General features: G+C 30.4%; 1 protein-coding gene across 2 annotated transcripts in view; it reads right to left on the bottom strand.

Moving 5' to 3' along the window:
• Positions 1-789: 789 nt before the first annotated feature.
• Positions 790-26,427, bottom strand: part of TECRL (trans-2,3-enoyl-CoA reductase like) — an 83,801-nt gene continuing 58,163 nt past the window's right edge. For both annotated transcript variants that reach the window (XM_074324493.1, XM_019756999.2), the window contains 8 exons: positions 19,926-20,041; positions 15,377-15,482; positions 13,819-13,891; positions 12,940-12,983; positions 8,385-8,442; positions 2,827-2,912; positions 2,248-2,293; positions 790-1,415 (listed from right to left, as the gene is read on the bottom strand). In XM_074324493.1, coding sequence (XP_074180594.1) covers positions 1,288-1,415; positions 2,248-2,293; positions 2,827-2,912; positions 8,385-8,442; positions 12,940-12,983; positions 13,819-13,891; positions 15,377-15,482; positions 19,926-20,041 — 657 coding nt within the window. In that variant the 3' untranslated portion in view covers positions 790-1,287. The remainder of the gene's footprint in view (positions 1,416-2,247; positions 2,294-2,826; positions 2,913-8,384; positions 8,443-12,939; positions 12,984-13,818; positions 13,892-15,376; positions 15,483-19,925; positions 20,042-26,427) is intronic.

Below are 26,427 nucleotides of genomic sequence, written 5' to 3'. Positions count from 1 at the left end.
CCAAGGATATTTTGTCAAATACATATATAATCCAAGAACTTTAATGAAGATATTCTGTTCCATATATATCAATATCAATCTATATCTATATTTCTATCTCCATCTCCATTTCCATCTATATATCTGAGAATTGGTAAGTCTCTAGATATTAACCAATCTAAATAATCGCAATTTTAAAGTGATGAAACTTAGAATGTCTTTTAAACATTCAACTAATATGTACTTGATCTTTGTAATATCAGTTGTCTCATCAAAATATATGTGCATATTCACATGCACACACGCACACATGCACAAGGCTTTGAGAGGGCATAAGCCTTTAAAAATAAAGCTGAATAATAATGATTGTCAACTATAATGTATAATACATAGTCACAAGATGTGGAGTACAGCATACGAAATAGAATCAGTGGAATTGTAACAGCTATATATGATGTTATAGGGGTAGTAGATTGGGGGAGGGCGTTTATCATTTTGTGAGGGATTTAAATGTCTAACTAGTGCATTATTTTGTACACCTGAAATTAATTTAAATAAAGTAAACTAAGGCAAAAAATATTTTCACTCTAAATCTCAAAAAATCTCCAATTTCACTCTCCCTTCATAATCACATATAATCCATTTGAACTGTATATATTTTAATATAGATTACACATAAACATGATGTGTATATAAATATATATTATATATTCCAATAATTTAATAATGTCTATAAATTATTTTAATTGTTATAATTTCCAAATGATAGCACATAATATTGTATTATGAATAAATAAGATACATAACTAATTGCAAGTATTTCACTTTTAATGCAGGTAGTATTTCACAAGAAATTGAACTGCTAATATATAAGATATTCAATACTTCTCAATAGTATTTTGAACAATGAGGAAAAAAATCAGTAATGATGAATATAATGTGTAAAATTCAAGTGATTTAAATGTCACAACTTCTAAAAATATTTACTTTAGAATTCAGATAATTTAATTGTCTTAAGCAAATAATGTTATAAAACATTTAATGAAGTAAGAAAATCGTGTTCAAGGACCAATCCCTTGCAAACATACTGGATGCTATTTTTTATTATGTACATCTACTTTTTCTACTCTTCATTTGCCTTAAGTTTATACTCTAAGTTTAGCTATATTCTGTCATTTTATGTTTTTACTCAATATAAATTTGTCGCTTGTGAATTTCTGGAACATAATAGTCAAACATCCTCAATCAAGTCTGAATTAGTGAGTTTATGTAAATATTTTTCTATCTATAAGATCAGTTATTTTTTTCTTACAGTATGAATGGAATCATTGCTGATTTCCTATGCATATAAGAATTAAATTTCTTCAGATAAATCTTATGTTTCTTTTGTGCCCACAAAGACATCTGGATACTCATCAGAAGTGTAAAAATTCCAACTAGAAGAAAAAAGAAATAATTATCTTTTCTTATTATAACAAGTTATATTAGGGGGGGGGAAAACTCATATCCACCTCTTAAAATATGTCTCAAATGCTGCATAGTTCTCTATCAGTTTTCATTATTTGTTGCCTAGCATAATATGTGTTCACTCAATATTAATTGCATGGTTGAATACATATAGAAAGTATATAGCAGAGGTCAAAATAAATCCACATATTTTATATCCCATTGCCACAAATACTTCCAAATGAGAAATATTTTTGTCTCTGAATGTTTCAATACTCGTTTCCATATGCATATCACATACCTCTACACACATACACACAAATGCATATAACAAACCACACTAATTATGATTCAAAATTTTTGTACAGTGGAACAGAGAATGGATGTAATGGCTGTATATAACAAATATCCCTTCTAATACATGGAGTTCATTGATATTTCACTTCATTGCGTGTGTTGAAATGCCCAGCGTTCAACATTATATACTCATGCCCCCAGCCTGCCCTACAAAGACATTCAAGGACACTAGAATACACAGCACATGCATGACTGTGCATATACGCACAGGAGAGAGCTTCAAGTGAAATGCATTATCACCACTTCTTTTTCACTGTATTTCCTAGCTTTGATTAGGCCACAATTACAGAGATACAGAGTAAATATTGTTCCAATATATTATAAAACTGCTTAAAAATCTAAAATAAAAATGAAAGTGTAAAATCCTTTTGTAAACATGACAAACTTTAGTACTAGAGCAACTTGTTCTCAGAAATCACTTTTCAAGATACATTTACTTCAACTGTCAATAAACCTTGGTCTTACCTGGCAGTGTTTGTGTCATAACTGTGAAACTGATCCATGATCCAATCTGTTAGATTAAAACATAAATTAACACATATCTATGAGTAATCTTGTAAGTTGCTAATTTGTGTCATTAAACAGCTAATTGAAAGCTTAAAGCACAGTATAAAACTTATAGTTAGAAGTAAATTACCTCCAAATAATGATTTCATTGTAAATAATAATTTCTTGTAAAATCATAACCAATCCTATAAAACAGTACCATAAGAAAATGGAAGACCTTGTTCTAAAAACTTTGATAAAAAGATCCTGAAACATCTCAAGATATTTCATATGAAGATTGTAGAATTTTATATAAATATGGGTAAATATATGTACATTCTTTTTTCCAGGGAAAATTGTGGTTGAAATGTTCCAATTTTCTATACCTATAACTTGAATTGAAATCTATATCATAATTTATATCTATGTCAATGCTATATCTACAAATAAAAAACATACATATCATATATTAATGTACAGTAAATGTAAACACATAAATGTGTGCATTTAGTATATCAGCAAATAAAGTTCGATTATTTACATATATAAACAGCATACCTCATAGGTGTAGTTAGGACAGGAAACCAGGAAAAACATCCATGTGAAGGGGTTATAATTTGGACTTGGAAAACAGGCATTAGTCCCTTTTAGAAAGGAGAATAAAATGTCAATGATGCTACATATTGCAAATTTGATCATATATTTCTTATATAATTCTAAATTCCCTAGATGAACTGCTATATACCACATGAAATGTCATTATATATTTATAGAAACCTATTTCATAGATTACTCAAAAGAGAACCATTTTCAAATGTTACGAATTTTGACTCAAATAGAATACCTGTAATTTTCTGACCATATCTATAGCTATATTGCTATAAAATTTCAGAATAGACTATGATAATCAATGTTTAAGAGTTTAATAAAAATATATAAATGTTACTTTGTATATCATAATAGTTACAGCAGTATTGCATACTGATATTAATAAATACATTTTAATAATTGTATGCCTCTTCATATTCTCCTTCAGTGTCAAAGAAGATAATTTGGGTTGAGATTATTAAATACCTCAGACCTCCCTTTCTATTAAATTTGTGAAAATCTAAAGGGAATTTATACGGATATCATACATATGAGAAAAGAGTGAAAATCTCTCATGATAGGATTACAGTGAATATTGGTATAGTTAATATTCAGAAATACCACATAAATTATTCCTGTTCAGCAATCAATATTGTTATTTACAGCTCTTATTATACTTCGCATATTGTCACTGATTTTTGTTAGTAATTTTTGCCTTTCAAATTTTTTCAAGAAACATTTTAGATAACAAATTTATAATGATTTCAAGTTGAACTTTGAGCTGTGACATTTGTAAATGTGAAATATAAAATTACTGTTTATTCTCCATAGCAAGATTTAATCAGATAACACATAAACTAATCTCTTCTAGTTATAATTCTAAAGTCATAATGAAATGTCAGTATGTTTTCAAAATCATATCTATTGGTAAAACATCAAGGTACAAATATATTAGGTTCTGTGCAGCTTTTATGCACTGTTCATTTCAAGATAAGGATAAACATGTATGCTATTTAATATTACAGATTATGTAGTTAACATTTATATAAACACCTTTGTATAATGCTCATGTAGCCATCAACAGAAAGATAATTGAGGAAACTTCCATGTTATGTCCGTGAATTTCAGAGGTGGAAGATGCATATGAGATAATCTTGGTTAAAGCCTCTACTTTTAAAACTGTGCAGTCCTGAGGGTAGTTGGTGATCAGGGGGCCACAAATACAAATTTCTTCCAGATGTAGTTTGTGAATGAAATAACAAGTATGTCTTGTGATGTAGAAAAACACATGTATATAGGTATTGTCTCAAGTATACATAGTAGCTGTTAATTGTAATAATAAATTTAGGCATTACCAATTTAATACTTACATTCCCGTATGTTTTTTTTTTCAAAGTATACTTACTATTTACAATAGAGTTTCTATTAAAAGTCTGAAGATTTTTTTTTTTTTAATATTATAATGCTGTACCACCTCAATTCTTCAGGCATCAAGCATTTATTCAACAACTTCAGGAAGTATTGCTGACAGAGAACCTTTAAGTCTCAGCACCCCCTATGAGGTTGCCTGGCTGAAGGGAGTGACCTCACCCAAGGTCCCGTTCAATATCTGGTTTAGCCTTAATCCATTATTGGACCAATATGGCAAATTAATGTCACAATTCAGAACAACATTGACAATTCAACCCAGCTTGGTAATGTTCCATAGGTTTATCTGAGACTCTAATTGATACTGTATTGCTCTCAATTTCCTACACAAATATGATTTCTTTCTTCCCATCCATAAAGTCACTCCCTAGCAAACCTCTTGAATGCTAATCTCCATCTCATTTGCATCCTAGAAAACAAAAGCTACAGTACTTGACACCAGGACATTTCCCATTTATAAAGAAGGATTTTAAAACCTGAAGATCCTGTAGCTGTCAGGACAGAATCACTACTGTTGGCATGATAATTGACCCTTATCTTGAAGAGGAGGTACACCTGCTATTATACAATAGGGTAAGGTGATTATATTTTACCTGTAGTCTTTGGACACCTTTTGGTACTCAGTTGACCCATAGACATCTATGTCCTGATAAGAACATAGAGACATAATCTCAGACCCTCAAGATGAGGGTCTACGTTATGCTAACAGATAATCCTTGAGATGTTAAATGTGCCAGTTAAAGGTGAAGGGAATCTAGGAGTTTGTGGAAGAGGAAAATGGTATAAATTAATTGTTATACCAAAACCATGTGCAATGGTGAAGGCTGTGTAATTTCCCACTAACATATCTCTTTTAAATTTGCCCCAGAAAGAAAGGCCCACTAGCATCCTGTGGGGGTGTTCCCAGAAAGTATACAAATATGTAGACCTGTGAAGTAAAACAGGGGACTATGGTGGATGTTGTGATACGCTGCCAAGATCCCCATCAGGAATAATGGATTTCTCCATAACTGCTGAGATTGCTGGTAGCAGAAAGCTTTCGTCTGCCAGACCCTCTGAAAGAAGGGTCTTGATTAAAGACAGCGTCCTTATCCTAGATCATTCACCCTTCCCAGGGAGACCCAAATTCAATTAACCATTTCTATAGTACTCCAACTTTGGAAATCTCTACAGGGTTATCCTAACTTCAACTATCTCTATAGAATTGACTGAGAACATTGCGAGACAGCATCAAAGCACACTTTCTCCCACTTGGCACAATTCTTCTTCCGTCCTTCTTTTTCATACTTTGTAATAAGCTTCTTTTAAACTTATTCTGTATCAAATTATGTCTTCCGGGGAACACGTTTTGTGACACCTTGTTTAAACACTCAACGTTAAACATCACCCTATACATAACTCATACCTAAAGCAAATCTAACTAGTTGATATTATTAAAAGCTTCAGTTAATTTGTAAGTGGGGAAATACAAATCCAAGAGCACCAGAGACTCATTTAGAGTTGATACAAGAACTGATAGCTGGATAACGATTTCACATAAGGAAAAATAATATTTTGAGTGTGTAGCTATTTATAGTTCATTATCAAAAGATGAGGGTCTATCCTGAAAATAGGTCTGAGACCTGATACATCTCAACACGGGATATGGAGAACTGAAGTGAAATGATTTCATAGTGAGGCCAGTGGTTTTTGTCTTAGGAGGCAGTACTTCCGAACGAGCACACTGTGGTATAGGAAGGCAGCTCGGATGGGGAAGACATTGCTTGGAGGCTTACAGAAGGGAAAGACAGAAATAGTTCTGGGAATTAAGGAATTTAGAAAACAAAAGTGTTTAGAGAATCAAAAGAGACAATGAACCCCCATCCCTTCCAGAGCACACTTTTTAGAGACTTCAACACCATCACTCCCTCTGTAAAAACATGTTATTTCTTTTCAATAACAATGCACTTAAAAATGAACATTAAGTTGATCTGCTTTCATATAAATATTCTACATGTATAAAATAGAACTTGAGAAACTTCTCTTTTCTCCTGCTGATAAAAATAATCCCCCAAAGAGAAACCAAAAAAAATTTAATAAAACACACATACATAGAAGCATTTGCAGTTACCAAAAAACATAACCATTAACAAATGTCATAACTCAAAATAGATGTGGACAAAATAAGAAGTAGAAAAAATGACAGTTGATGGTACTAAAAAAAGTAGAAAGAAAAAGTCATCTCCGTAATATTGAACATATTTCAGTTTGTTTAAGAATCACATGTTCAATAGAATAAGGAACATTAAGTAAATGAACAAAAACAACCAAATTAAAAAAACAAACAAACTATAAATAGGAAGTGATAGATATATATTAGAGGCAGCTATAACATAAGGTACTTTAACATCACCCTCCTCCCACAGTCCACAATGTGACACAATGGATTTTAAAACTTTACTAAAAGAAAACTTTCCAGAACTAAAATAAGACATGAATCAATCTACTGGATGATTTCATCATGTCCCTAGGGAAATGGAGTTGGAATTGTCAACTCTAAGATACACCCTACAAAATTAATAGACTTTGATAATAAAGAAATGTGTTCTGAGTCTCCAGGCCAAAAAAAAAAAAAAAAAATCGATTAACAAAGAAAAGAAGATTAGTTGACATCTGATATCTCAAAGCAAGAAACAGTGTGGAGTAACAGACACAAGCAAAGTGTCACATGAATGATTTCAAAGTGATGTTTGACTTTGAAAACATGATGACTTATAATTTTCATTTTTAAATAACAACATATTGCAGAAGGATGAAGAAACTTGACCACAGTTATATTGTTAAAGGGTCAGAATCAAGATTAAAATTTGTGATATTTTTAACTGGCAATTTCAGCATTTTTGTAGGATTGTGTTGTATTTTTCTTCAACACTGAAAAAACAACCACAATATCAGTTTTTCATCTTGGCTTCACATACCTTCAAAGATAATTAAGCAGATCTATGAATTTGGATCAAATTAAAATGACATTCAACCTCATAATTAAATGTAGGCTTTACTTTTATAAAAATGCATGCAGCAAACAACAATAGCATTTGATTAACCTGTTAATTTTTTTCAGCAAGAGTCAGAACATATTTTTAAATCATATTGCAGTTTTACATATCCATATATAATAATAGAGTTTATGGTCATTAATACTCAAAAAAGATAAGTTGTTATCAAAATATTATTTCATGTTTTAATAATATATAATAATGTTTATTATATTAAGCATGTTTCATGTTTACAAATATTGTAATATAATAAATTCCATTTCTGATTCTATGTATTTCACTGTATGCCTATATAAAAATTATTCTGGAAAGTGTTTCATATGCTTCAGCCTGCCAGAAATGTGCAAGACAAAAAAAAAAAATCGTTAAGATTTTTGTAAGATTCTGACAATTTCTAAGAAATCCAGATAGAAATTAAAACAAACTTGAAGAAAAACATACGCTATTATATTTTCAGCTGGATTGATAACAACATGAAGTCCAAATGTTGATCATTACTATTTAAAATGTATAATTAAATTACGTATTGTGTGCAATAAGCATTTGTGAATCTCTACTGATAATTGAACCTGAATGGGAGGATTGATTTACTAAAAATATCATTAAATGATATAAATTTAAATGTTTTCAAGTATTTTTGGCTAACTACCAAATTCCAAGTGCTCTCCTAGGCAATGCTTGTGTCAATCATTGTACAAATTAGATCAAGTTTGAGAACTAACCTAAGTAATCTGGATATTCGTCAATGGATTTCATAGTGCTTTACTTCTTGATCATATGTTTATTTTTGCACATTTTTAAGTGAAATTGTTTGGGGCATGTGTGCGTTGGAGGGGAGCGTGGGTATGTGTGTACACACTTTACTTTAGAGAAGCCGTTATTAGGGCATATTATTTTGTTTAGATATTTGTAAAACATAGGCATTATAAGGTAAGGAATAAGGCATGCTATCATAAATGTTTCCATTATTGCTATTTCCCTTTTTAAAACCATTGATTTTAAGGCTTGTTAAAATAATAATCAACATAATTCACTCTAGAAAAGATTAAAAGAGAAGGGACTAACCTGTGTGATTGGGATGAGCCAGCACTACATTGATGAAATGATTTCCAGCTTCACAAATCTGTAAAACATTTTTTTCAGTGTGATATACCTCTGCCTCGTTAAAAAGTGTAGTCTGTACATATATTAGTATCCATGTAACATATTAATCCCTAAGATTCAACTGATATATTTTTACTCTAATTGTAAGGCGAGGAAATTTTGTATTATAGTAATGAAAGAAGTTGTCAGTGGCATATGTAGAATCAAACATAGATTTACATATTCTACATATATTAACAGAGAAGCAACATTTCTATTGTAAGCTTGGTAGTTTGATTCCCAGCTCGTTTCAGCTCAGTTTAGAAAACCCATTTCAAGTAGTACTTTTCCACAAAGGCACTTACTACTCATCTGTCATCTGACCACTTGCTCATGTATACTGTACTAGTAGTTGTCCCTGTTAATAGGCCACTATGACCCTCTAAGAGGCTCTGGCCTTACCAACATCTCCTGGGGCTAATGCTCCCAATTTACAACGTATTTCTTCGGAAAATAAGACCCTTTTCGTCTGCCACATATACCTTATCCTATGTAATACAAAGTATGTGTTCAACATATGAAGACTGTATTATTAATAACATAGTATGCAATTTTAGATAAGAATTTTATAGCTGAAATTATTTATATGTGAATGTGGTTAAGAATGTGGGCTTTTAGTAGGATGGATTTGAGTTCCAATCTTGCATATTTCACTCTCTCTTTGTTAGAGATTATGCAATTTACACATTAGAAATTGTGTGTTTTCATCTAAATGAATATATTAATTCCTTTCTCATAGATATTTTATGATTAAATAAAATAAAGTATTTTCATGAATTGTTCAATAAAATTATTATGATAATTTTAGTTACCCACGTAACCAATAAAAACTTCTCCAGAAAGTTCATCTTATTTCTCTAAATTTCTATCTCACACATTGTCAGCATTACAAAACACTTAATTATGAAATTGGTGATTTATTATATATCTGTTTGGACTTCATATCTGTTACTCATCTCTCAGTCCTGACACTTCGTCACACTTATTTTTCATCATTCACAGTACCAAACACAAAATGAGATATATGAGAAAAATATGTATTATAAGAAAATTAACTTACCAAATATTTATGAACAAATTTTATATTAGAAATTGTTTTATCTTTAGGTGAAACATACTTACTTTGTATTTATCAATATTTTTTACTCAGTCAACCATCAAAATATTTTATTTTTTGTACTTACCACAACTGAACTAAACATTAAAACATTAATCATCTACACCAAGTATGGGTATAAATAAAATAGCATTTTGGTTTCAGTTAGACCAGTAAATCAGACGTATACAAATGTTGTAAATTATCATTAGGTGATGTTTACCCAAACCAGTCAGTAGTTATAGTGATTAAATGCCTATCTAGATACATTCTGAAAGTAGGGAGAAAAAAAATCCAACTATATCTATATGCTTAGAGATGCTTAGTTTATCATCAATTTAACAACTCCCTAATGGATTTTTAAGAGCAATTGTGACAATTTATAAGTTTCACCTTAAGCACTGGCTTTAAAACTCTGGTGAATAAGTAAGTCCAATACAATCTGCAGTACTAATTGACCTAGATAAAAATGGTTGATATAATTTCCTCTAGGGTCAGGGCTGAGTAAGATTAGAAAATCCAGTCAGTGCTGCAAACTCAATATATGCTTCTTTCACCAATTAAACTTCCAGGGGCATATTAAATGTGAAACACTAGAACATTTCTCGGCATAATTTATACATTTCTTTTGGGTTGATTTTTACCAAATTTAGATGTCTTCACTAGGCATATTATATATTAACAAAACCACTTAATAAAGTGTGGGACAGTTGCTGTCTTTAAGTTTGATTTTACATTATTTAAATTTTAAATTACTTTATTTTAAATTTTTAATGATTTTCAATTACGGTTAAAATACATTATTATATTAATTTCAGGTGTAGAAAACAACATAATGTTTAGACATTTACATACCTCACAAAATGATCACCCGATATCTATTACCCATCTGACACTGTACATAGTTATTATAATATTATTGACTATATTCCCTATTCTGTACTTTACATCCCTGTGACAATTTTTCTTCAATTATAGCTGACATCCAATATTATTTTATATTAGTTTCAGTGCTACAGCATAGTGGTTGGATATTTACATAATTTAAGACGTGATTCCCCCAATAAGTCCATTACATACATTACATGATATATAGTTTTTACAGTATTATTGATTATATTCCCCATATTGTACTTTACATTCACATGACAATTTTGTAACTACTAATTTGTCAATTTGTACTTCGTAATCCGTTCACCTTTTTCACCCAATCCCTGAGTAGATTTGAGAGGAAACTAAAATGGCAAATGCTGAGAAAACATACAGTCCAAGATTTTTCTTTGAGTCTTTAATAAAATATAAATGTAAATACTTTTATCAATAATAGGCAAAGGATCAAAAAATTTTCATAACCAAACTTTAGCATATTGCTGAGAATGAAAGCACTTAACTTTGGCACACTTTTTCTCTCATTCAACTCATCCACAAATACCAAATATTCACAAGCAGTTCCCTTGCCTTTCTGTGATTTCCACAGCAGAGCCCTAACTCTCCTCTACCTTTAATAAAAGCTATGATATGTTGCTCCCAGCATCCTCTCCCCTAATCAAAAATTGCTATTCTGTGCCCAAGGTCCTTCTCAGCTAAATGTTACAAGAGAAGGTGTGACTACTTGATAAGAGCATAATTTATTACTTCTCCAAGATTATTTGCATTTTAATAATAATAATAAAAAGTCTTAACCTAAGTGAGTGAATGGATAAATAGTGATGAGACTGGAGACACAGAGGTGAAACCAGGGAGAAGAGTTATTTTCAGTAGTTTGCAATGTTCAATGTACACAGAATTATCAAAAACTATAATTGTTTCTGCAGAGTCAATATAAAGTTGAGAGGAAGAGTGGATAAAGGAAGCATAATTTGATTTTATAAAATAAAATATTAAAAATTATAAAATATATTATGTTTTGCAGTTGTGATTTTGGTGTTTTTATTTGTTGGTTTGTAGGTGGAGTTGGGGTCAGAGGATAGAAGGTCACAGAAATATGAAAAGGCTGGATTATAGTGTGTCTAGAATATTTACAGCAGGAAAACAAAATTGCACCTAAAATTTATAGGGAAAGATATTCTAATATCTTTATAAGTTTCCCCATATTTGATTCTATTTGTTTGATTTTTTTCTTATAGATTATGTAATAACAGAACATATTTAAGGAAACAAAGTTGCATAAAGTCAGAAAAAATTTAAACAAAGGGAAAGTGATAAACTACTTCTCAGAATATACTGTAAACATGGCAAAACTCACTAAAATCAAAGATTATCCACAGGGTATTATTACCTAACTTTCTAGTACATTAAGTATGCATTGCAAAGTATATTTTATGCTTACAATATATTTTGTTTATTATATTAGGAAAATCAGAATTGCCATAAAAATAAAACAAAGGGAGCAAAAGAGAAAATTATGATTGTTAATGGTTAGTTCACAAACTGGATGATTCATACACCAGTACTTATGAGTTAACTAAAATCATACTTAATGAGGTTATCATATATAATCTTCTTACCAGGGATAATCTGGCTCTACATAACAACAAAAACAAAACTAACTTTTTCATTTTTTGGGTTGTTTTTGTTTTGATGTTAGGTAAGTTTTTGTTTTTTGTTTTGTTTTTTTTTTCCAATTATAAAAGCAGGAATGATGCCCCTTCCAATGCTTTATGCCCTTTAATGAAAGGCATAGGTACTTCATGAAGAGTGGTTTTTCAGTAAAAAACATAAAGGATATGGACTTGTACACAAATCATGGGAGTTAATCAATGTCTCAGGGATTCTTATCATGGGAGTTAATCTATCAAGGACAGGAAGGAGGGAAGAACATGAATAAGCAATGGAAACATGGAATTATGTGGTGTATGAGACTAAATAATATGTCTAATAAAATAATGCTTGTCAGAAATAAAAAGGCATCAGTTGTACTCAGATTGATATGTACCTGATTCAAACAGTAATATACGAAATTAAATAGAATGATTTAAAGAACTAGACTGAGAATAATTAAGAATGATCTACATCTCATTCAAAAAAGCATATTATGTTTTCATCTGCACTTAGAACTTTTTGCTCTTAGAAGTTTGTAAGTTGGTAAATGTCAGACAATAAAAAGAATTAGTGATTATAGTTATCCCAAATTTTACTATATTTAAAATAATTCTGATTATCCTCCTTCATAAATGAGAGGGACATTTTGATTAAAAATTTAGAGAGCTAATGACTTGATTATGGGAAGTTATTTGATTTACTTCATTTAATACCATTATGTATATTATATAAAAATAGATCATATTATCTATATGGCAAATCCTCAAGTATAATCTGTTTTGTATTTTAAATAATATCACAATTAGAGCATGAATAGCAAATAATATAAATAATACATACGAGAAAATTGATAGCAGATACCGTGACTTGCCTGTTTCCAAATGCTAGAAAGGAGGTAAAGAAGATATTATGAAAACACTTATATTTTGGTTTGTCACAGTACACACATAATTCAGGCAAGGTTTATTGGCTATCACTATTCTTTAATCAAAACTAATCTCATATGTAATTGACCTTTTGGGATGATACTTTTGCAATCTGAAAAGATATAAATATTTTCACTTTCCACATGCACTTTATTTGTAGTAACCTAATTATATTTAGAATACAAATCAAATTTATTTTTAATTTGTGTTATTAAACTCTTTGAACACAGATTTAATCTATCTTGTTTGTTACTTTCCAATTAATGTTGTATTTATTTGTTTATGTTGATTATTCTTTAATACATGTGCCAAATCAGAAACTGAAATAAAGATATTGTTTTAATATTAAAAAAAAATAAATAAAATCACCCAATCAGCATGGTTTAGCATATAATAACACCCAATGATATCTCTTGATTTTTTAATGTTTAACAATAAAAAATATGAATAATTTTTCTTTTTGTATTGATTTGTAACAGGCACTATTTTAAATATTTTATATTTATTCATATAAAAACAAATATATGAGACGAGTTTTATTCTTCTTTTAAAATAAAGAAAAACATTGGTTACATAACTTCTCAAATCATATAAAGAGTAATGGACAAAGTGGAATTTAATACAGTGTCCTACTACATATCACCTTGCTCATGGTGGAAAAGTTGGAATATACAAAAGTGCTAAATGATAGACTTAGCTGATAAGCTCATCATCTGTATCACCAATTCCATTTCTTCTAATTTTTATGTAAGTGTATATACATGCAATTTAGTTAAGAAGAAATCCTACATACATGGTGGTGTATACCGTGGGTGATTAATGTAGTAGGCAATCCAAGAAGTGAATCCCCAGTAAAAGGCACAGCCCTACAAATAATACAAAGTAATAACACAAAGTAAAAGTTAGGCTTATATGTAGCATGCAATATATAATATATATCATATTTTTTAATTCATTCATTCATTCATTCATTCATTCATTTATCTATTTAAGTATGTTTTTCCAAGACCCATCAGCTCCAAGTCAAGTAGTTGTTTCGATCTAGGTGTGGAGGGCACAGCTCACAGTGGCCCATGTGGGTATCGAACTTCAACCTTGTTGTTAAGAGCATTGCGCTCTAACTACCTGAGCTAACCAGCCACCCCTATATCATATATTTAAACCCCATACATTTAGGTGCCACACTACAATAGTTTTACATGAAAAATGGTATAAATTATAAATGGAATGCTTCTTCACCCAGTAAATCAACATTTTAAAAGTACCTGTTTAATATTAATCAAAAAGTGCATTCCTTTGTTCAACCCTTATTAATGTAAATGTGTGTTCAAGATACAGGGCAAATTTAGGAAGGTTTTTCAACAATGTTTTTTTTTGTCTATCAAGTAAGAAATATGAATGAAGCAATAAAAAAATAAAGTATTTATTAGATATGTATTTCCTGACAGTAAATGAATAAAAGAATGCATTATTTAACCATTAGTAATAATGCATGTTAATTTATTACAAAGGGCAAGGGGCTGGTTTTAGAAGTCCTAGGCTATAACACTGATCTTGCACTGTATGATAAATTTGAATACTTCTGTTAAAAGAAAAGCTAGCCTAAATGATTTCTAAGGTTTCTAAGAGTTCTAGAGTCTCTGAGGTTCTAGAATTCTAGGGTTTACTGTTTCATTACAATGACAATAATAGAATGGCTGTCTTGTCCATATTTTTGGAAAACAGATATTTGCAAAAAAAGAACAGGAATATTTTTGTAAGGACATAATGTTGAAAATAAATTTTAAATTGGAAAAAAAATAAAATTTAATTTGAATTAGAAAATTGAATTGTGGTACTACCTAATGTACATTTCCACTTCAATAGTTCAGAAAATGTTCTATTTTCTTAATAGTTATTTGTTGGTTAATCACTGTTGCATTTACCATTTTTGAAGATCAAAAGATACTGTCATACACTGACAACTATCATAAACATGGGTATAGCATTATTTTAATCACAGAGATGTATATTTATAGGAGAGTTCAATATGAGATTCTTCCTCTTCAAATGACACTTAAAGAATCTGAATCTAATACTAAGTATTTCCAACGTTAAAAGGTGCCTGAGTATATGCACCTTATAACACAAGTTCTTGGTAAATCTTTCTATGAAGGATTATTGGGTGAAGGCAGCTCCAAAGAAATAGGTCAACCAGGAAATGACATTTCAGAACAGAATGTTTGATATATGATAGTTGAACAAAAAGAAACTAGGCGTGAGAGAAATAAACATGATTGAATTATTTTGCAGATGATCCAAAATACAAAATCTCTCAATAAATTACAATTACAATATTTATCAATCCCTACCTTTATTAAATTTTTCAAAGGTGTATGACCTGCAGAAACTCTGTGAACAAATAAAGTTTCCAAAAGGTATCGAATATAGTGTATACAATGACAGAAGCATGCCAAGCTGAAAAGAAAACAAAACAAACACATTAAATTTCCTTCCAAAAATCTGGCTTGCCTTATTCATAAAACATTTTCATTTCTTTTTTAGTTTACTGTGATATTCTATATTAGTAAATATTAATTCCAGTAACCAAAACACAAGTGTTTAGTATAATATTTTCAATCCAGAAAATTTCTGAATTTATTTAATAAGTAATGGTACAACAGTCTCTATAAATTTACTTCTTATGACACTAGAAATATATTACAATCCCAGTTATAAGCTATCTGTTCACACCTGCTCCAGGAATATGTATGAATATAACAATTGTTAATGTGTTCATATCAAAATGCCTCTAAATTGAAGCAGATAATTTAGAAGTTTTAAAAATATCCAAAATCTACTTAGAATGCATTTGACATTTTATAATACTAAGAGTACCTTTTTCATTATCTGGTTGTTCCTTAGCAAGTATCATAAATTAAAAGTTTGAATTTAATCTTCTATGAAGACAATGCAACTTGTGTTTTGTTTAGTTTATATTTGGTTTGTAGCAACCTAACATATTGCAATATTTTGTTTCTCTCTATGTGTTTTGCTGCTGTTGTTCTAACTTGCCACCTCTACTTGTCATTTATATAGAAATATTATTTATACTATATATAAATACTATTTATACTATATATAAATACTATTTGAAAAGTAAATGTCAAATGTGATTTCCAGAAGTATATTTTCTTTTTTATATTTTAAAAAATATTTTCCAGTAGCATATGTGCCTATTTTGATATAAGTAAAACTATAAAATTTCAAAAACTTTGGCTACTACTCAAGAAAATCAATATGGATCAAAAATTGCATTATCCAACCAATAAAGCTTGAGCATGCTATTTACTCTATATAAAATGAATATTGAGTCTCCACTGGGAGTTTATTTTAACATAAATGAATTAATGATTTCTGGTACTAATAATAATGACTTTAAGGAAAACAAACAAATAAACACAAACCCACCTTGCTAAGTCATCAGGGAATTTATCATTGCTCATTAATTCATAAATATATAATTGTGCACCTATATCGGAGAGACATGTTTTATGTGACATGTTTATCTATGAACAATAGACAATTTCTGAAATATGTGAGAGAACAAACAGTGTGGATATCTGGGGATGAGTTTTCTAGACAGAAAGACCAACAAAAGCAAATGTCCTAATATAGGAGTTTGCCTTGTGGGTTCAAAAGACTGATGAGGGAATTGGTCTGTGTCCTAACTTGGTTTTTTTGTACAAATATTTCTATAATTACCTGAGTAATAAAGTTTTCCATTTTGTCATAAAGCAGAAAAATTAGGTTATGCCCAGCAATGTAACAGAGCCCTAAATGAGAAATTCTGTTTCAAGCTATGATACCGCTCAACTAGTTAGTTCACCCACTTATTTTATACTATACTATGAGATATAGAGACCAAAATAGCATACACTGTATGGCTTTACGTTTGGATATATGCCACTTTGCACATTATTGGCAACTTGCTAAGTTTGATTTCATTTCAAAATATTCCTATTTTATTTAATTTTGATTTACTTCCTTTGAAACATCATCTCTCTGTTCTGCACTTAACTAACTGAACATCCATAAATAGGCTTGGGTTCAACTATTTTCTCCAGTTATAGTATTTGAAAATATATTATCCTTTATTAAGTGAGTTTCAAGATGTGAGGGCTGTGAAAGAAGACACGTCTCAGCTTTACAGAGCTGCAAGGGAGGCAGTGTATCAGGTTACTGTTGATGAAGAATATAAAGGCAATATTCAGATGAAAGGCTGAGGATATAAGAGATTTTGCTAATAATGAACTTTGAATTGCAGAGGGCACCATGGAAGGATTCCAGGAGTTGGGTAAGATTCGGGGAAGGCAACAAATAGAGGACGAGAGTTTATTGAGATGGAGTGTGAGAGATGAAGGATAACCTGAAAGTGTGGGGTTAACGAGGTGGGTGAACTAAAGAGGGATAAAGCATCTTAATATCTGAAGTATCCTCTTATATTTAAAGCAGATAATTAAACTGAGTGCTGAGTGCAAGCTGCTTTTCCATCCCTCTCTAAAGCATCCATCTCTATCTGCTTTTCCATCCCTGATGATGCAGTTAGAAGCCCCGGGGAGGTGTGGTCTTAGCCCCAGTGAGCTAGTTCACTCAATCCCTCTAGTGGAAGGACCATGATAATTTTGAGTATATACTTTCTATCTTAAATACTGTCAACTGCATAAAGGACATCTGTGTTACACCAGGCTGTGGGATCACCTTTAACTGCAGATGGGGATAGAGATCCTGCAGGAGATTTGACCCTAGCTCTCGTGTATAGAGGTTTCCAAGAGATTCCAAAGAATTTGGTGGCAGTTGAGTCACATATAGTTCTGAACTTAGCTGAACAATACTTTTGACTCTGTAATTTGATTCAAAGCACTTTTGGAGAATTAACATTGGAGTATGTGGCAAATGGATATAGCATTTTAAATTTTATATTTTTAACCTTGAGAAATGCCATCATCCATCCTGAAATTGGATTGCCTTAGAAGCCTTGTGATTATTTTATAAATCTCTACTAGACATTCACATTTCAGAAATAGTTTGTGTATTTGTGTGCATCTGCTCTGGAATGATTTCATATAATCTTAACAATATTTGCTATTTTGGAATTATGTTGCAAAACACATTTATCACTGAGGTGTTATAAAACCATACTGTGTTTGTGTTTAAGAATAGTAACCAACTGTCAGTCAATTCCTTTGAGAATACCACTGGGAATAAAAGTGTTCTTTTGTCCATGTGCTATATATCTGGTATATATTATATATTTTATCTAAAAATTGAGTGCAATTACATTCTCTTTATGAACTCTCCATCCTGTACTCTTTCTAAGTGAATTGAGCATTCTCTACTCTTAAGAAAAAGAAAGACAGATGTTAATGCCAAAAAGGCCCTGAACAACCTGCCCTGTATTGACCTGGCGAATATGCCCTTGTTTGTCTGTGACTCTGCCCTACTAACTTTCATTATGCTCCTACAAAGCACCAACCGCTTTGTACCATAGAAAATTTCCATATGAAGATTCCTCAAATTTAAAATCTGACTCATCCCTCCAGAAAGAAAAGAAAATAGTTCAAATGCAACATTCTTAGAAAAGCCATCCAAGAACTCCCATCAAGGTCAGGTTCTTATCTTTTATATTCCAAAAGCAACCAATGTAAAAAACCAATTTGTGTAATTTGTTCATCAATCTTATCATTCAAAACATTTATATTGAATATTCTCTGTAAATCAGGTAATATGTTAAGCAGTGAAGATAGACTGGACGTCAAAGTGCATCCATCATAAAACTTTATAGACACACAAGCAAATGGTTATATGAATATATAATTTTAAAGAAAAAATATTGTATAAAGGAAAAGTACCATATTTGTCATGGTAGGAATAGCAATGACTGCCCTGAGTAAGAAATATTTAGGTTCTACTTGAAGTTTGAATAAGAGATAAGGAAGGAAGTAATGAGGATGGAGAAAGAGGGATGGCTTATATAAGTGCCCTTGTGTGAAAGGGAGCATGGTAGATGTAAGGATAACAGAGGTCAGTATGTCTGGAGTACAGACATTAAGGGTTAGGAAAAGCTTAATTAGAGATGACAAAGTCAGGAATCAAATCATTCTCTGTCTTCTAGTGTCCCTAAGACTTAAATTTTGCTTCTTAATTCACTTAGAATTTTGTCAATTCATCTGGTTCTTTTATTTTGTACCTATTGCTAATCCTACATCTCAATGTATCATCTTGAATTATTCTCTTTCTCTTTAATATGGTATGGAGAGAGAGGGGGGAGAGAGAGAGAGAGAGACAGAGAGACAGAGAGACAGAGAGACAGAGAGACAGAGAGACAGAGACAGAGACAGAGAGAGACAGAGAGAGATTCTACTTTTTATAACTGTGCTAGTTCTTGTTTGTTTATTTGTTTGTTTGTTTGTTTTATGTCTTACTTCAAAGTCAAATTTTAGTTTGGATTTTGACTTACTAATGGAAACTTGTAAAACATTTTTTTCCTGTTTATTACTTACATCATTATTTCTTTCCTATGCAATGTTGCCCATGCTTTTAAAGAAGTATTTATATTTTGAGCCTTATACATAGCCTCTCTTTATAATTTTAAGCTTCTTCTATTTCTAAATTTCCAGAATTATCTTGTTAATTATAATTATTATAAACTTAAATTAGCTCTACTTTAAGGTAGTATATCTAATAGCTGTTTATAAATGTACAAGTTGGTGTGTATACATTATTTGTTGTTACCTAAACATATTTCCTTACAATTGAATCCATTCTAATTAGTTTTATAAACACCCATTACTAACACAATATCTGCATACCAGTTCATCTCCACCTTAATTTTTTATATGTACTATATGTATTACTTACTGTACCACAGAGTGGCGCATCCTTCTAGAGCTCTCTTTCATGTCATATATATATGGAATCCTCAAATAAAAGAGGAGATATATTAACAGAGGTCCTGTGTATTCAGCCAAAAATACCTGAAAATGAGAAAGTAATTTAGGTTAAATAATAAATTAACCTGTTGTATGAACTGGTGAGATGGACAGTTGACCGTATTCTTTCAGAAGAGTTAGACAATGTACTAATAAAATAACAAGAAGTCTTTCCTGGATGAACGAGCCAAGAGATAAAGAGGACAATTATAAATATAATTTAAAATAAAAATAAATACTAAACTTACTATAATGATTTCTTCATAAATAGAACAAGGGGTTTCTATTTAACTACCAAACTCTTCTAAACATATTTCTTTGTGTCGCCCCAGCCACATACATACTCCATTTTCTATGGGCACTGTCCCTGTGGTCACTGAATGATTTGACCCTAATTCAAATTGAAATAATTTAGTCCTTTCTTTTGGAAATTTCATACTTTATTTCTAATGAGTCTGAGTGGGTAACTAAAAGGTTGTACTCTGGATTCTGGAGCTGAGGGGCCATCATATATGTGGAGAGAAATATCTGATTTATAGAGAGACAATCATAAGATTTGGAAAGAGCTTTGGAAACAAGATCAAAAAGATTATTCAGCTGACAGGTTTCAGATAGTTTTTGATTCCGATAACTGTCCATTATGTGGTTTTATTTTGATGCTAAAACCAAGTTAAAGTTATTCTCCAGAATTTTCAGACAGAGAAAGGAAAGTAATTTATCTCTGAGCATTCAAGGAAAACAGAAAGGATACATACATTACAATGATAAATTCAACTGCCATTACTACTTTGTCTTCACCGATTTTCATTATTTTCTAAGGAAGAAAATGTAGAGCTGCACGTTTTTCTCAAATATACAGGTGTGCCCATTCATTAGAAATTATGCATAGTTTTATGTATATATGCACATATATATGTAACCATATATATGTATATACGTACTCACATATTGTCATTTATATATGTAGGTTTCTTAAGTTATAATTCTTCCTTCTAACCATATTTATCATCTGTATGTGAGGGTAAAAGCAATGCAACATCTGATAAATTCAATATAAAAGTGATCTTTTTACTGAGAGACATATTAATTTATGGAGATAACATGCCTGATTATTTATACATAAAGAAAAATACCAATTTTGAATGCCTACTAATAAAGTATCATTAATACTCTAGAATCATAAAGGGAGTGATTGTTTTATTACAACAAAATGTTTAAAATATTTATTTAATGCCATCTGATCTAGTTAAGCCAAATTTGAGTAAAATTTTTAGTATTATATCAGATGTGAAAAATGTTGTGAATAATTGTTAACCTGGCCAAACATCACTCTTTATTAAGTTCATAAAAATGCTATTACAAATATAAAGTTTCTTTGGATCAGAGGAATTTAAACTACAATCTTATCTCCATCAACTCCTAAAAATAAATTGAGAGACACTGCTAGTTTATAGTAATATGTTCTAGGAGGCCAAATATTTTATGAAAAATATTGTTCATGCTGAAACATGGGAGTTAAAACAGTACCCAAGTATGAAGAATAGTTCCTAACCTGAAAGCACTAGAAAATGATAAGAAATAACTTTCAGACGATGCATCTATCAAAAAAAAAAAAAAAAAAGTAAAACAAAGTTCATTTGGGTGCAAACAGAAGAAAGGGGGGCGGGTGTTTAATAAACATGAAACATAATCAGAAAATAGTTTCTGAAAAAAAAAAAGGAGGGTCGGATTGACAAATATTAATGACAGCCTTCAAAAAAGGAATTACTCTTTTTTTCAAAAACAGAGAGAAAAACCAAAACCAAAATAACAAGCAAATATGCCAGGTATAAGCCTAAGCAAATCAGAAAAATTTACAAAGATCAGGAACTCCATTATAATCCAAAAATTTACTAGAGATTCTATAATCAAAATAAGCAGATACATTTTTTTTTTTACTTTGAAGATATATAATACTTTTAAATTCCATTTTATTTCCAATATCAAATTACTTTCATGATTCCCCTTCATGGAAAGTTCTCTGTATGCAACACTAATGTGTTGCATTAAATGTAAAATTCACTACTTCCACCAAGCAAGCTAGGTAATTGGGATTTTTTTGGAACTTCTATGGCATATTCCAGTTGGTATATGTCTAAATTGCAAAAAGGAAGAAAGCAATAAGCTCTTTTAGAAAATGAAAATTAAATTGTGCAACTGCAATCATGAATTGAACAGGACCTTTGTGCTTAGACTGTGCTTAATGCATTTCATTCTTTATTGAAAAAAAATAAAATATATATATATTTAATCATTATTAGGGTGATGTTGGCTTTACATGTTCCTAAAATTACAATTGACAATTGAGAACAAAATGAATTGCACATTTCACAGTTGTTGAAAATTACCAACAAAAATAAAGCAGTACCAACTTTAATCTTCTAAAGATAGGAGAGCTACTAAATAAAATGATGAAAGCACTTTCTAATAGTAATAATCATTTTGTACTCGAGTACTATTGAAGCTAATCTGATAGTAAAAGGATATTGGTGTTTGTTTAGTCTAACCATTATATAATTAACATATAATGAAGCATTCTATTCCAAGTTTTTCAAATAAACCATCCTAATGAGATCAGAAAGAAAAATTGAGTAAAATGCTTTTCAGGCTTCAAAGAACTCCTAAGTCATTGAAGAATTAGAAAGTTAAGTTTGTTTTTTTTTTTTAATAGCATTTTTTATTAAAGTTTATTGGAGGCACAATTATTAGTTAAGTTACATAGATTTCAGGTGTACAATTCTGTAATACATCATCTATGTATCACATTGTGTGTCCACCACCCAGAGTCAGTTCTCTTTCCATCACTATATATTGGATCCTCTTTACCCTCATCTACCATCCTCCTCCCTCCTTACCCTCTGGTAACCACTAAACTATTGTCTGTGTCTGTGAGTTTTTAAATAAGTCAGACAGAAAAAGTCGAGATCCATATGATTTCATTGATATGTGGTATATAAAACTGAAAACAACAGAATAACAAAACAAAAAAAGAACAAGACAAACAAATGAAGATTTTTTAAATGAGGCTTTTGAATAGTGATTGAATCTAGGATATGAAAGAGCCAGACAAGAAAACCGAATCTTCTGTGGGTGCTTGAGAATGGAATGACAAAAACAGTTGCTTGATATCTTTCAAAGATGAAGGTGGCCTTATATAACCTACAGAATTTGGGTTAGGGGTTACACCCTAGGAGTGAAGATGAATCAGAAATCGATCTATCTTCACAGGTACTGAAGCTCAGCTTTAAATTGTTTCAATCACTGATTGGATTAAGATGACTAGGAACCCTATAATGCCCTTAGTCCATCTGCAGGATGATACATTATCTTTGAAAGAACATAACACTAAGCCTCATGTTATTTTTAAACTTTTTTACATGAACTGTACTGCACTAAGGCAGAAATATGCAAGTATACAAGGAGTAAAGATATTGTGACCAAAACCTAGAGAAACAGCTGACATTTAAAATAGATGAAATGAAGATTGACCTAACAGAATTAACAGATACCTACTTTTAAACACTGTATTTTATATGTCTAAATAAATAAAAGATAAGGTTGAGAATTTCAGCAAATATTTGAAAACCCTAAAACAAAAAAATATAGAAATGTAATATGAGCCCCAAAGGAGAATACAAAGAGAATAATGGAGAATCAAAAGGTGAAGAGATATCCTATTTTATTTCTAAATTAAATATATAAATTTATATATATAGAGAGATACAGATATCAAACCATAGACTCAGATTATACTATAAAATCAAATTAACATAAATAAAAACATAATAATAACTGTGTGCATCTTAGTCAAACTGCTGATAATCAAGCAAGAGAAAGTTGTAAAATCAGAGAAAAGACACATTAATTTCAAAGGAATATAGTGGATTTTTCAAGAGAAACAATAGGAGTCAAAAATCATAATAAAGTTTTGTTAAGTGAAACCAAAAACTGCTGCTAACATGACATTATTTTTTTCTGCAAAAATATTCTCCAAGAATGAAAGTTAAATAAATAAATTTTAATATGAACAAAATTGAGAGACTTCATCAATGGCAGAGCTACAATAAAGCACTAAAGGTATTCATCAGGAAGAAGGATAATTTTACCAGATGAAAGCTCATCATTAAAAGGAAGAACTAAATTGAAATAAAAATGATAAATCTAAAAAAATGTTTGCCATATAAAATTATACTAGAGAATTTGCATTAGAAATATAGAAAATTAAAATTTATCACAACAATAAAAGATGAGTTAGGAGGAGCTCAAATATGTTAGTCACTCAACTATCTATGAAGTATTTTCATATTAGTAAACTTAAATTAAGCATTTTAAATTAGTGTTTAATATTTTAAGATGTACGTTACAATCTCTTGGGTAACCCTTAGAGTTACTAAAAAAAAAAGAAGATATAACTATCAAAATAATAGCCCAATAGATAAGAAAGTATGACAATTAATCCAAAATGAGGCAAGAAAAAAAAACAGAAAATGAACTGTAGAACACATGAGGAAAATTGAAAGAAAATATTCTTTGGCAATAAAAAAATAGATAATCCCTTACATAAAAATAGGTTAATGTTAAAATGTAAAATATAAAACTATTAAGTATTGGATGAAAACAGGAGAACAACCTCACAGATCCAGCGTTAAGCAAGGGTTTTTACATGTGCTAACAAAGGCAAGATCCTTAAGAAAAAAATCAATAAATTAGACTGCATTAAAGTTGAAAACTTTTTGCACAACAAAGCGTGTTAAGACAATGAAAAGACAAATTAAAAAGTGAGAGAAAATTTTCATAAACCACGTATCAAAGGACTGTATTCAGAACAGAAATTATACTCTTGAAACTCAACATTGTGTCCCAGGTAAATAAAAACTTATGTTCACACAAATACCTCTACAATAATAGATAGCAGCATCATTTGTAATAGCAAAATACTGACAGCCACCCTAATGTCTGTCAATGTATGAATGGTGAAACAAACTCTGCTACATCCATGCAACTGAATACTATTCACCAATAAAAAGGAGCTGAGCAATGATACATAAAACAACTAGGATGGGTCCCAAAGGCACTATGCTCACAGAAAAATAAATATAAATCTAAAAAAAAACAAAAAAAAACTGTTTAGTTTTGTTTATATAGCATTTGCGACATGACAAAAATATAGGGATGAACAGATTGGTAGTTGCCCCAGGATAGGGAAGAAAGTGAGTGAATACGGGGGTAACATGAGGGAGTTCCTTTGTGGGGATGAAATAATTTTGTATCTGATTTTGGTGGTAGATACATAAATGTATGAGATAAATTGCATAGAACTACACATACACACATGAATGAATGTAAAAATGGTGAAAAACGAGTAACATCTTTAGTCTAGTTAATAGGATTTATATAATGAGGATTGCTATCATATATTAATCCTTCCTCCTAAGTCTTTCAATAAGTTCAATGAGGCAAGAAATTTCTTAATATTCTGTGACAAGACATTCTTACTTGATGTAAAATATTATTAAAATCTTAATTTTGACTTTGCTAAATTAAAGAGATTGTTTCTAAAAAGAAAAAACACTATGATAATGCTTTTATTATAGGAGCACATTTAATATTTTATAAGTACAAGAATGTTATGTGTGATAAAATATTGCTTTTATTGTATAATTCAGTTGATATAAAGTGGGTGTGATTGCTATGGAATGTGTATATTTTTAGCATTTAATAGAACAACTCATTTGCTGCAGAAGAGTGTGTGAACCATAGGGTTAGCTTAAAAATATCCAGTTTATTTGCAGAGTTTCCTTTGTCACCTAAATGACTTTCCTCTCAAATAAGCTATAATTTCCAGTACAATTGTCATAGAATTCCACCTTAGCACTTTTTCTCCTCAGTGCTTATCCAAATGATGCAGCTGGAATTTCTAATGAACTCACAGTTAATGCCGCTCACCCTGACAAACTTCTGTAGACAGAATTCCCTTTTCATCATAAATGTGGACAAACACTGAATATTTTAACCTTTGAAGACCAAAATCTGCTTGTCTAAAATCTCTCTTAGCAAAAGTCTGTAGATATCACATTTAAGTATTAAATGTTTTTCTTACACAATGCCTGCATTAATAGGTTGTTTTATGAACATTCTAGCACACCTCACAAGGATTCTGAATGTCAGACTCAGTTTTTATTGCAGCTAATTAGTACTCAAAAACTCAACAAACTATGGAAACTGAAGCAACTGTTTAACCAGAAAAGATAAAATAAATATAATTATTTAAGTGAAAGGAGATAATATATGTTAAAGGAAAAAAGTAAAGGGTGTGACTATATTTTAACTAATTAATATAAACTTGAATTAGTCTTCTCAAGAATTAAATAATAATGCCTGAATTATCTTGT

This window comes from Rhinolophus sinicus, linkage group LG02, assembly GCF_036562045.2.
Source record: "Rhinolophus sinicus isolate RSC01 linkage group LG02, ASM3656204v1, whole genome shotgun sequence".
Taxonomy (NCBI): domain Eukaryota; kingdom Metazoa; phylum Chordata; class Mammalia; order Chiroptera; family Rhinolophidae; genus Rhinolophus; species Rhinolophus sinicus.
Note: the sequence above shows the minus strand (reverse complement) of the source record. Positions and strands in the feature narration are given on the sequence as shown.